This window comes from Typopeltis vanoorti, chromosome 17 (assembly GCF_054136105.1).
Source record: "Typopeltis vanoorti isolate ZY-2024b chromosome 17, IOZ_Tvanoo_1.0, whole genome shotgun sequence".
In the NCBI taxonomy this organism is placed as follows: domain Eukaryota; kingdom Metazoa; phylum Arthropoda; class Arachnida; order Uropygi; family Thelyphonidae; genus Typopeltis; species Typopeltis vanoorti.
The window spans coordinates 65,999,328-66,012,389 of record NC_143565.1 but is presented as its reverse complement, the minus strand read 5'-3'; the positions used below and the strand labels follow the sequence as shown (position 1 = coordinate 66,012,389).

Below are 13,062 nucleotides of genomic sequence, written 5' to 3'. Positions count from 1 at the left end.
AATAATAAAAATGTCATCTACATAGCGTTTCCAAAGTTTTGGTTTAAATGAGAAGGATGATATAGCTTTAGTTTCAAAATCCATTAGCAAGAATAGGAGATAAAGGGTTGCCCATCACTAGATCTTGGTTGTGTTTGTAGATGGTGTCTTGATATCAGAAGTAACCAGACTTAATGCAATGGGTTAGTAAAGCAAACATTTTTTTGGATAATTTGTTCTTTAGTAATATTAGCACTTCTTCTGTAGGGACATTTGTAAATAAGGAAACTATGTCAAAACTTGCTATTATGTCATTCTTGTTGATAGTTATATCTTTAATTTGTGATATAAAGTCCATGGTATTATTAACGAAGGATGAAGACTTATTAGAAAAACACTTGAGGTATTTAGTAAGATGTTTAGAAAGCTTGTAAGTAGGAGAACCAATACCTTCCACGATTGGACGAAGAGGAAAGTTTTCCTTGTGGATTTTTAGAACTCCATAAATACGTGGGATGAGTGGATGCAGAGAGCGTAGAGAAAGCCAAATGTTGCGAGATAGTTCAGTTGTAGTCTTCAATAAATTGTTTGTGCGGTTTTGAAGTTGCAGTCTTGGATCTTCCTGTAGTATTGAATATGTATTATTTTCAAGTAATTGAAGCATCTTATTATGGTATTCTTCAGAATTGAGGACTACGCTAGCATTGCCTACCGTAGTCTCTTTATATATATATATACTAGGGGGGTTCCTCCCCCCTGGCACCTACAGCACCCAATCCCCCGAGTTCTGGACTGGTAGGCCAGTGTTCTCCTTGAATTCTGATGACTCGAATTTTGAAAACTCGAAGGGGGGTTCCATCCCCTGGCACCTACAGTGCCCAACTCCCCCGAGTTCCGGACTGGTATGCCAGTTCTCCTTGAATTCTGATGACTCAAAAGGGGGGTTTCTTCCTCCACTGGCACATATGGCACCCAACCCCCCAGTTCCGGACTGGTAGGCCGGTTCTCTCTGAATTCAAATGACTCGAATTTTGAAGACTCGAAAGGGGAAGGGGGGGGTTCCCTTTCGAGTTGCCCATACCTAGGCAACACACACTATCTTTCCTCTCTGTGTCTTCTTTCATACCACCTCAAGCAAGAATTTCATATCTCTCACTGCCCTATTTACACCACCACTCAAGTCATTTGTTCCCACCATCACAATCATCTCATCTACCCTTTCATCTCTCTTAACTGCCAAAGCCACACTTTCTGTCATTCCTCCTGGCAAACACTCCTCACACATCCTATCTTGAACACCACGGATCATTGAGTCCTTATACCTCTATACCTTATATCTCTTACCATTCTCATAACATTATTACCTCTTATTATCTCTTTTTATCTCATTATTATCTCTTATTATCTCATTATTATCTCATACCATACTCATAACATTATACCTCTTACCATTCCCTCTCTCCTATTGTTTCCATTTTCTCCTTTTCTTTCATTCCCAGACCTCTCTGTGATTCCCTCTCTCCTACTGTTTCTATTCTCTCCTCTTCTAGCACTCCCATGCCTCTCTCTCATTCCGTCTCTCCTACTGTTTCTATTCTCTCTCTTCTAGTACTCCCATGCCTCTAAAAAAAAAGCTTAGAAAAAGTTCTTCTAATCGGCTATTAGAATTGAACTTACGTCGTCATTCTTCAAGTAGTCACCACCGAAGCACCAGATACACTAATTCCACTGCATTACACAGGCATGTTATTTCATGTTATTTCAATAGTATCACTTTCAATGGGAGCTTCGCATCGATGTATTTATTAAGATGTATAAACATCATGGCCAATACAGTGTTAATGCCACCTCTGACTATATTACAAATAATATCATGTATTCACAATTAAAATAGAGAATTTGCTTACTATCAAATAAATAAAGAAAAAATATTTCAAAAAAAATAATTCATTCCATCTTCAGTGTAGATAAAACAACTACAGTCATTTAACGTCAGGTAAATGGGTTCCATTAGTTATGATATCACATCATTTTCTGAATTACAATTACAACAGTTATTATTAGACCTCCAAGGAGTCAAAGGCTCATTGAGAGAGATTATAAATTACCCACATCATACCTTATTTAAACTCATTCACAATGGATGCAGTGGAACAGGCAAATTGTTCCACTCACTGTTCTGTGAGAGAAAAATCTAGCTCTCACCCGTCTTAACCACATATAACAGGGGTGTTCAACCCGTCGATCGCGAAGCTATTTTTGGTCGATCTCTTGTGTATTCCTCCTTACTTACAAATTTAATTAAAACTGAAAACATAATATTTTATTTATCATTATTTTGTATTATTTTTAATTCGCGTTAAGTGTATTGCTATTCTTTATTTATTTTTCATTAAAATTGTCAAATCAGAGACTACTTCTAGGCTGCAGACAAGGTTTCAAATTGCCGAAAGGAAGAGTTCCAATTGCCGGAGAAAAGTTTCCAGGCCAGGTTAATGTCAGACATTCACCAGTGTGTTGTGTTTTCATTACAATTTGATGAATAAAACGACTTCACTGATATTGTTCAGTTAATGGTATTTATTCACATGGTATTTCAAGATTATTCAAGTAAAGAACTTTTGAAAATTATATCATTATTGGGAAGGACTACGGGAGAAGACATTTTTTCGGCATTTGATGAATTTGTGAAACAACACAAACTTCTGCTTTTTAAACTTTTGTCTATTACTACTGATGGTGCTCCTGCAATGATAGGTAATAAATCAGGCTTCATTTCATTATGTAAAAACGATGACAAACATCCAGATTTTTTAACGTACCACTGTATTATTACCTATCATTGCAGGAGCACCATCAGTAGTAATAGACAAAAGTTTAAAAAGAAGAAGTTTGTGTTGTTTCACAAATTCATCAAATGCCGAAAAAATGTCTTCTCCCGTAGTCATTCCCAATAATGATATAATCTTTTACTACACAGCACCAACAAGTACTGTGTAGTAAAAGATTAAACACAAAAGATGTTCTAGATATTACATTTGAAATCGTAAATTCTGTTCGAGAAAAATCCCTGCAACGACGGTTATTTAAATTACAGGCAGATGATGATAGGGAACTTCTGTTGTACAATAATGTTCGCTGGCTCAGCAGAAGTCAATTTTTAGAAAGATTTCTTGTCTTAATTAACGATATAAAAAATTTTCTTGATTAAAAAGGAGATATTTATCCACAATTGAGTGATAAAAGATGGTTGTTACACTTATCATTTTTAGTAGATTTCTGTACGAAATTAAGCAATTTAAATTTAGAGTTACGAGCTAGAGATAAAAATTGAATTGACATGTTAAGTTCAATAAAAACTTTCCAACAATACTTACTTTTATTGAAGAAAAATATAAATGACTGCGAATTTAGACATCTTCATATTTATTAAAATTTTTTCAACAAAATCAAGAAATGCTTCGCTATGATTTAAAAGAATTTATTCGTGAAATAGAATTAGTTGAGGAAGAAATAAATTCAAGATTTAAAGATCTTAATAAAACTGAAATGACTGTATATTTTATCAATAATCCATTTCAAGAAAACTTGAACATCACAGAAATTTCAAATAAAATTAGTGGGCTGTTTCATATAAACCAAGCTGAAGTAGAACTTGAGATAATAAACATTCAGAATAGTTTATATTTAAAATCAATAAACAATGAAGTCATTTGGAAGTATGCACATGAAAAATTCCCAATATTAACTGATATTGCGCGAAAAATTCTGTCGTGCTTCGGATCGACATACTTGTCAGAATCCGCTTTTTCAAATATGACCGTCATAAAAAATCAATTAAGAAACCAAATTACAAATGATCATTTGGATGATTGTCTGTGACTGCCCACTTCTTCATATCAACTTGACTATGAAAATATTGCGAGGTCCAAATAATGCCAAATTTCATATTGTTTGTAATCAATCTGTTGTTTTTTCTAACTTTGGTTTTCCAAAAGAGATAAATAAATATTTTATTCCAATTTATTTATTTGTTTTTTTTTTTGTTATATTAAAATATTTGTTATATTAAAATAATTAAAAGTGATAAATAAATTTTTAAATACACAAATAAAGTTTTCAGTTGTGTATTTTTTTTAGTTGTTTATTTGTGCATAATCAGATATCAGGTTGGGGGAACGTGATCTATATATGAGAGTAGATCGCCGAATAACTTTTTATAGAAAAGTAGCTCCATAGTGAAAAAGGTTGAACACCACTGACATATAAAGTTAACTTTCACAGATGCCCGTTGTCCATGCCACACATTACATATAACAAATAATTTCATCAGTTGATAGCTTAAACACTCTTTCAGAAGTTTATAGACCTCTGTCATACTACAGTTCATATACTCTCAATTTTTCCTCAATCTACATTCCATAATCTCAATATCATCTATGTTACTTTATGCATTTTTTCCACACAGGTTCTTTATTCCCTCTAAACCCAGGAGATCAAATCTGTGAACAGCAGGCCAGTTGCTGTTGTATCAAGGTCTAATAAAGAGGCAAAATAACTTCCTTATACTTACATGCCAATGTTTATTTCAACATCGCAATTATCCTCTGAGTTGTATTTGCAATCTTTGCAATGTGACCTTTGTACTTCAGTTTCCTATCCACCATAACTCCCAGATTCCAAGCCTCATCAACTTCTTGTAACAAAATCACAATTTAATAATAAAAGTGGATAACTTACTAACATTGAATTGACAGCCCTTATCATCTGTCCACTAGTCCAGGTTATTCAAATCATTCTGTAAATACTTTTCTAAATCACTTAGGGAATTGAACAACGTAGATCCGAATATAAATTAAATTATACTTTAATAAATATTTCCGATATTTCGGCAACGTCACGTTGCCATTTTCAAAAGGAACTTACAAAAAGGCACGTGCACGCAGGCACTACAACACAGTAACTGAGAATGAAGATATGAAGCTATCGTTCTCCTAGAAGTCCTAATGGTGCCCTCTAGCGGGCTAAGTAGGTGTTCTTGGCCGTTGGGCTGAAGGTCTGATGATGTATGCCTCCCAAATTTGGGGCAGTCGCATACAACCAAATTTGTTGAGGTTTGGAGAGTTTCTTAGGGCTGAGGCTGATTCCATATATAGTCTTTATTTATGGAATCAGCATCACCTTTGTACAACAGAACTGTCATACATTCTTTCCATTCCTGTGGGATCTTTCCTGATTGAGACTCAAGTTATAACAAATGTCAAGGGCCAAGCCATTTTGGCTGAACATTCCTTCAGCACATGTGTCGATATCCCATCTGGCTTTATTACTGAACTGATTTTGCTCATCCAGTGAACAGGTAGCATTGTGCACCATGTCACATACACCTGTTTGATATATATATATATATATATATATATATATATATATATATATACACACACACATGTATCACAAAAGTGAGCACTCCTTATATGAACAATCTAACTCACTTCTGACAGAAGATTAACACCTGTATTCACTAAAATTATTCTTCTACATTCATTTTTTTCTTTTGCTCGCGGCATAGCAAAATTATATTGTGTTTACTTTTAGCCTGCATAGCCAATTTCTTTTCATACTCCAATTTAGCTTACTATACAATACCTGGAACTTTACTGGTTTCCACTTTAGATATTTCCCAATTATTCTCCATATCATCTTTTTTATGGATATCTTGCTTATTAAAGTTGCACATCCATTTCACTCCCACCCTATTTGTTCTTAAAACTCTAGGGAAAACATTCAGATGCTGTCACATTTAAAAATTTTTTTAAATCTTTCTATGCACTGCTGATATTTTACCCATTTAGTAACTGATAGCATTGGACCAAAGATAGTACTCTCCTGAGTTTGCCATAATTTCCAGCTTTGTAGGAAAGCATGTAACCTGTCTTAATTGGAACATCGATATGGTTAGCTACTTCACAGGACAATATGGCATCATGACTGTTACTAACTGGTGGCAAAATATTCACATTCCTAATTGATCAGGACAGGACTATATTTTCTTTCTTGGAGAATAGTGAACTAGTGGAATCAGTTGCCAGAGAGTATTATGCAAGTGCATTGTTCAGTAAATGAGTTTTACGTAGCAGTATTTTATAGGCAACATGCTGGTCAATGTGGGCCTTCCACAGCAGTTATTAAGGTTTTCATTTTATTTTATTTATTTGAATACATTAATACAGTACTGTTGGATTCTGAATGAAGAGAAATTAAAGTTATTGGTATTTCTTTCAGAATCCAACACGATCTTCCATAACATAAGCAAGACTTGTAAATATTGTTTATTGTTTGTCTCTTGCTTAAACTGTATTACTCATATAATTGTTCTGTATTTTGTCAGTTATTAATTTATTATATAATTTTAGGATATGTAATAATAATGAAAGGAATCTGTAGTAAATGGCATTTATTTTATTACTTTATTCCTTCAATAATATTATAAGAAATTGTATGTATGTAACTTTATGAGCCTGATGTGAACTGTAATATATGTTTGTTTTTTTTGTTATTGTGAATGAAAGTGAAGGTAAATTTAAGTAACTATAATATTTTTTTTATTAATTTTCATTACTGCATGTAAAGGTAAAATGTTATGTAATGCTTATACTTATGTTTCATTTTGATTGTTGTCATGGAGACGGAATTAAAACTAGATAGCGCGAGCATAGTAGCGCGTGAGTTATGGACGTGAGATGGAATTGATATGAGCTAGACTGTGAGAACAAGTTTTGGCGGGAAAGAAAGTGAAGGTATATAAGCGAAAAGCGAGAGTATACATGGGATCAGTAGACCAGAAGCATTCACGATAGTGCGGTGAAGAGAGAGGGGGGAAGCACTCACGACAGTGCGCAGAGAAGCGGGAAGCACTCATGGCAGCACGGAGAAAAGTAAGAGGCTGTAGTAATAGGAATTAGGTGCTGTAATTAGATTAAGAAGAGATGAGGAGATAGCTTATTAGCAACACTGAGTAAAGTAAGAGGCTGTAGTAATGGGAATTAAGTGTTGTAATTAGATTAAGAAGAGATGAGGAGATAGCTATTTAGCAGCACGGAGTAAAGTAAGAGGCTGTAGTAATAGGAATTGAGTGCTGTAATTAGATTAAGAAGGATCGGGATGTAAACTGGCAACTTAGAATATTGATAAGGAATTCTAAAGTTATGATGAATTCCAGAGCTTTTAAGGAAGATTAGTGAAAAGCTGATTTTATTGCAAAGTAGTAAATGAGGAACAAGTGAATTTTCTAGTGAAAGTGTGTCTACATTTTTGTGATGCACTGAGATTAATGATTAAGTTATTTTAAAGAAGATTACTTTTGAAATATGTTGCTCCAGTGTGATAGTTAACTAAAGTTTTAAGTGTGCCTCGGTGAATAATATGTGCAAGAATTTATTCCGGTAAGAACAGTCATACTATATAGCATTTTAGAGTGAAGTTATAAGAATTAATACCTCTTGTTAAATCCTAACATTAACTGTGGCGTTTTACTGAAATTAGCCGAAGTTAGAAGATTGATAGTGTTCCCCCCTTAAAGTAATAACTACCTCTTGACTGAACTATGTGATTTCTGACTAAGGGATAGATAAAGAATACAATTGTTAAAATATTTGCTGTGAATTTCAGTGGTAAAGAACTTTAGAACTATCTTTGCCTATTAGGGAGAAATTAAATTTTGAAGCTCAGTGTTTAATACCAAAAGTTAAGTGATGTGTGTATGATAAGTGAAGTTATGTGTAGTTGAACTGAGTTAATTTTGCATTATCTTGTATCCAAAGTATACTTATGTATATATTATATATCCTTGCATTAAATGTTTTGTTTTATTGATTTCAATTTGTTGTTAGCCTGATTATTTTCCACTGCACCGTTCATAAAATTATTGGACCTAGCAGGAACCTCAAATTAATGTAAAATTCGGCCTATATATAAACATTAGACTGCTAAAGTTAATTAATATTTGATTACACTATTTTGCATAGACTAATCTGAATATAGGGTGGTGCAGTATAATAGAAATTTCCCTATATTTGGAGTAGTAATCAACATACAATTAATTAACCTTAATAAGAACAACGTTAAAGCAAGATGGCGGATCAAAAGACAGGAAGGACGATCCAACAGTACCTCGACTATAAAGATCCGATGATCTTGAAACCCTGTTCTAAATACCAAACAGAACTTCTAGGAAACTTTTCAAGCCACTTCAGACCTCCAATTAGCAGGATCACACATTGGGTAATGAATTTATCTGCCACCACCTAAAGACATTTAAAAATCCAAGTGGTCCATCAGGTTGGCAAATTGTAGTATAGGTTGCATAATAATTTGTACAAATAAGTCTTCTGTAATTCAAACATAGTATGAGTTCACAGTTTTGAAGTTGCAAAAATATTTCAGTGCATTTATTTAAATGCTACTGAACTACTTCTATATTTTCACTGAGAATAGGTAATATTCTTTTATAAAATATTGCAGACACAGTGAGTTGCAACAAGTGCAATTCCCTCTGTTAAGTGCTTCTGGAATAACTGGAAATTACAAGAAAAGTTTACACAGTCAGTAAAACCTGCACATAACTGACATTGCAACAATCAATTTTTGGACTCATCCACTATTAGCTGGAGTTTGATGTTCAGATAATAGATAAAATGAAAACACCAAACACTGGAACAATGAAAATTCTTATATATTAAGTCAAGCCTGAGATATGGTCTTAATATGTACAGGAGATTGCTTACCCTTGTAGGTAACTATGTAATGTTCATATGGATATAATATGCCTAATAGGTAAAATAGCTTATTGATATATTTAGATAAGAAGCATTTGTCGACTTCCATATTTCTCAGGTAACAAAGCTTTTATCATTTTATAAAATATTCCACATAATATGCAAGATAGTTAGCAGCAAAAAAAAAAGAACAATATTTACTAATAATATTTCACTAAGTTAAGTTCATTCCTTGATTTTTTTCTTTTTCCAATCAAGACAAAAGAAGACTAACCATGAGGGCATGTATACTCAGTAGATGTTTCTCTCTTCACAATCAGATGACTATTTTGTACTTCTTCCCATATCCCAGCTCTTTTTACAAGATCTGCTGGCAAAGGATGAATACTATACACTGCATCTCTTGTTTCTATGATGCCTCTCTAATCATGCAAAGAAATGAAAAATAACAAAACAATTACCTAGAAATGAAAGAGAGAGAGAGAGATTGGGTTGATATATTATATTCAAATTTGGATAAAATATTTCCCCCCCCCCTCTCTCTCTCTCTCTCATCCTATAGATTACAAGCATTACTCACTCAAAGCTCAAATCTTCTTGTAAGTTATGATCAAAATGGCTTATATATCTGAAAAAAAAAATGAGATAGAGTGATTTAATTAACATAGTCATGACAGTAACAATTCCTTTAAGCATGGTTATGACAGATTTTCTTCAAGCATGCTAGAAATGAAGCGGCAGAAAAAGCTTATGCAAATTTTGTATTTCTTTATAAGAATATATAAAGCCCGACTATTAAAACCAGATAATTACAATGGAAAATATACCATACTTTACCATGGAGCTGTGGGAAGCCCACACTGACCAACATGATGCCTATGATAGAAATTAAAGATACCAAGTTATAAACTTGGTTTAATCCTTTGTCCATGTGTAAGCAAACAAAGTTTGCATCTGAAGCATTTTCAGGACTGGAGCAACTCGTATAATAGAAGTGATAGACTTCACATCACTTGCCTTAGTATCCCATAATGCAAAGCACATATCCTTATGGGTATGTATAATGCTATGCATTATGGGAAGGGTCGCTACCCAGATTTCGACCTTTATTGAGATGTCATCAGTGGGAGCCAGACCCAGAAGTGATACTAAGGTTGAAGTAATTTCAAAGGCATATTTTCACATAAGTTAAGAGTAGCCAAAAGGTGTCACACCTTATTATTAAAATACTCTGGATTAGAGATAGTTAGGATATGTGATGTGAAGCCATTAGCTTCTATATACGAGTTGCCCCAGTCCTGAAAATACTTCAGGTGCAAACTTTTGTTTGCTTACACTTGGATGATGGCCTGGTTGGCCAAGTGGTAACCATATCCACTCTCCAGCCAAAAAACTGCGGGTCTGAATCCTACTGTGGGCATGGATTTTTGCGATTGTCTGTGAAAATAATAGTGGTCGTGGTGGGCAGTAGATGCCATTATTGTAGATGATCAGGTTCGCTGTAGTTTGTAGAATGAGTGGATGCTCTATCTCGATGAGACTTTGAACTCCTTGGAGGCGTCATGTAATAATAATAATGAATTAAACCAAGTATCAGTGCCATGGCATGTAAAACTGCAAGGGCTGGATGTTGATAGTGCATGGGAGGCGGTTAAGAAGTGTTTGCAGGAGGCAATGGCTGACTGTATATCTAGAGTCCAAATAATAAATCAAGTAGGAGTTAAATGGATGAATGACACCATTAAGCATGAGCTGCAAAAAAAGAAACAACTGCGGAGGGAATTTAAGGAGAAAGGTGACCTGCAGGCACATGAACGGTATAAAGCATAAGCCAGAAGGGTAACGAGTGTGGTAAGAAAAGCAAAAGCAGATTATAAAAGAATATTAGCCATGCAGGCTAAAGAGAATCCCAAACAGTTTTTTCGATATGTCGAAAGTAAAAGAAAAAATGTATACGGCAGAATGATTTTAAAGAATGCCGATGGTAGGGAGGTAAACGAATCAGTTGATATAGTGGAATTACTGAGCGAGCACTTTGCAAGAGTATATCATCCAGGTGGTGACAATGCAGGAATAAAAGAACCATCTGCTTATACTGGAATTGTGGTGAATGAAGTGAAGGTGAATAGTCTATTACAAAACCTCAATGTCAATACATCTGTGGGATTGGATGGTATACCAGCTCGGGTCGTATGTGAAGTGGCTAAAGAATTGTCAGTGCCCTTGCCCATTTTTTTAATTTGAGTCTCTGGTCTGGGTTAGTCCCAAGGGGGGTGGAAAGAGGGGAAAATAGTTCCACTGCATAAAGGAGGTTCCAAGACTGCTGTTGTAAATTACCAACCGATCAGCATATCAGGAATTGTTGTCAAGGTCTTGGAGAAAATAGTCAAGAGAAAAATACAGGATTGGATAGATGAAAATGGGATACTGTATGGAGGGACAGCATGGTTTTGTGAAGGGTAAATCATGCCTCAGTAACTTGCTCACATTTTATAACACAGTGACGGCTGAACTGGATAAGGGTAATGGGTTTACAGTGATTCTACTGGACCTTGCTAAGGCCTTTGACAGGATACCACATGGAATTCTAATCAGTAAACTGCAGCATATGGGGATGGATACAGGGTTGGTGAGATGGATAGGAGGGTGGCTGATGGAGAGATATCAGAGAGTGCTTTATTCAGGAGTAGAGTCCAAAAGACAGCCTGTGACTAGTGATGTGCCGCAGGGTTCTGTCCTTGGACCACTACTATTTAATTTCTTCATTAATGATATAGGAAAGGATCTGAGAGGAACTGTTCGTTTGCTGATGATGCAAAGTTGGGTAGAGCAATAGTGAGTACATTGGCATGGAAGGCACTGGGGGAAGAGGATATTGACCTGCTGTGGGACCTGTTCATGAAAGTTTGCCAACAGGAAAATATACCCGAGGAATGGAGGGAGAGTACTCTTGTTCCCATCTACAAGGGTAAAGGGGATGCACAAGACTGTAAAAATTACAGAGGAATAAAGTTGATGTCCCACACAATGAAGATCCTAGAAAGGGTTCTTGATGGTAGATTGAGGAAGGAGGTGGAGATTGGATTGCAAAAGAACAATTTGGCTTCATGCCTGGTAGATCAACAACAGATGCTATCTTTGGGTTACGACAGATGATGGAAAAATATCGAGAGAAACAAAGGGAACTACATCTGGTATTTATTGATCTGGAGAAAGTATACGATAGAGTGCCAAGGCAAGAAGTATGGAGGTGTCTGAGGGAGAAGAAGGTGCCGGAGAAATATGTCAGGTTGGTGCGGGAAATGTACAGAAATGTGAAGACAAGTGTTCGGACCTGTTTGGGACAGACAGAAAGTTTTAAAGTTTTCAAGAAAGTTTTTAAGTCCGTTTCTGTTTAATATTGTGAGATGGAGGTGGTAACAGAGGAGGTGAGAGAAGATGCGCCTTGGACAATGTTGTATGCAGATGACATCTTGCTGTGTGTAGATTCAAGAGAAGAAGCAGGAACTAAACTGGAAAGATGGAGAAAAGTACTGGAAGAGAGAGGTATGAGACTGAGCAGAAGTAAGACAGAGTATATGTGTTGCTCAGTGGGTGGTGGCGGCCAGGAGACAGATCTGGAGCTGGAAGGAAATGTCATCAGGAAGGTGAGAGACTTTAGATACTTAGGTTCAACAGTGGAAGAAGATGGAGGAGCTGAGAAGGAAGTGGGATGCAGGATACAAGTGGGTTGGAGGAACTGGAGGGAGATGGCTGGAGTGTTATGCGATAAGAGGGTGCCGATCAATCTGAAAGGCAAAATTTATAGGATAGTAGTGAGGCCAGCTATGACATATGCTATAGAAACTGTGGCCCTGAGGAAAAATAACATCAGCAGGATGGAAGTAGCAGAGATGAGAATGCTTAGGTGGATGTGCGGTGTGACCAGAAAGGATCGCCTGAGAAATGACTATGTCAGGGGAACAGTGAAAGTTACGAACTTAGGAGCGAAAATACAGGAGGCAAGGTTGAGATGGTTTGGTCATGTGATGAGGAGGGAGGACGAATATGTGCGAAGAAGGGTCATGCAGATGGATGTGCAAAGAAGGTGGAAGCGTGGGCAGCCAAAGAAGAGATGGAGGGAGCTGGTAGAAGAGGACTTGAAGATGAAGAACTTGGATGTGGTGACAGCCCAAGACAGGAAGGTGTGGAGGAGACTTGTTACAAACAGTGACCCCACTTAAGTGGGAGAAGCTGCAGAAGAAGAAGGAGATTAATGATATAGGAAAGGATCTGAGAGGAACTGTTCATTTGTTTGCTGATGATGCAA

At 35.9% G+C, this 13,062-nt stretch overlaps 1 protein-coding gene across 1 annotated transcript in view; it reads right to left on the bottom strand.

The window, feature by feature from the left end:
- LOC150097452 (A disintegrin and metalloproteinase with thrombospondin motifs adt-2-like) overlaps positions 1–13,062 on the bottom strand; it is a gene marked incomplete at its 3' end in the record, with an annotated part of 681,635 nt that overhangs the window by 649,001 nt on the left and 19,572 nt on the right. Inside the window, exon 2 of the mRNA XM_090406923.1 lies at positions 9,028–9,175. Within this exon, the coding sequence (XP_090263049.1) occupies positions 9,028–9,175 (148 nt within the window). The remainder of the gene's footprint in view (positions 1–9,027; positions 9,176–13,062) is intronic.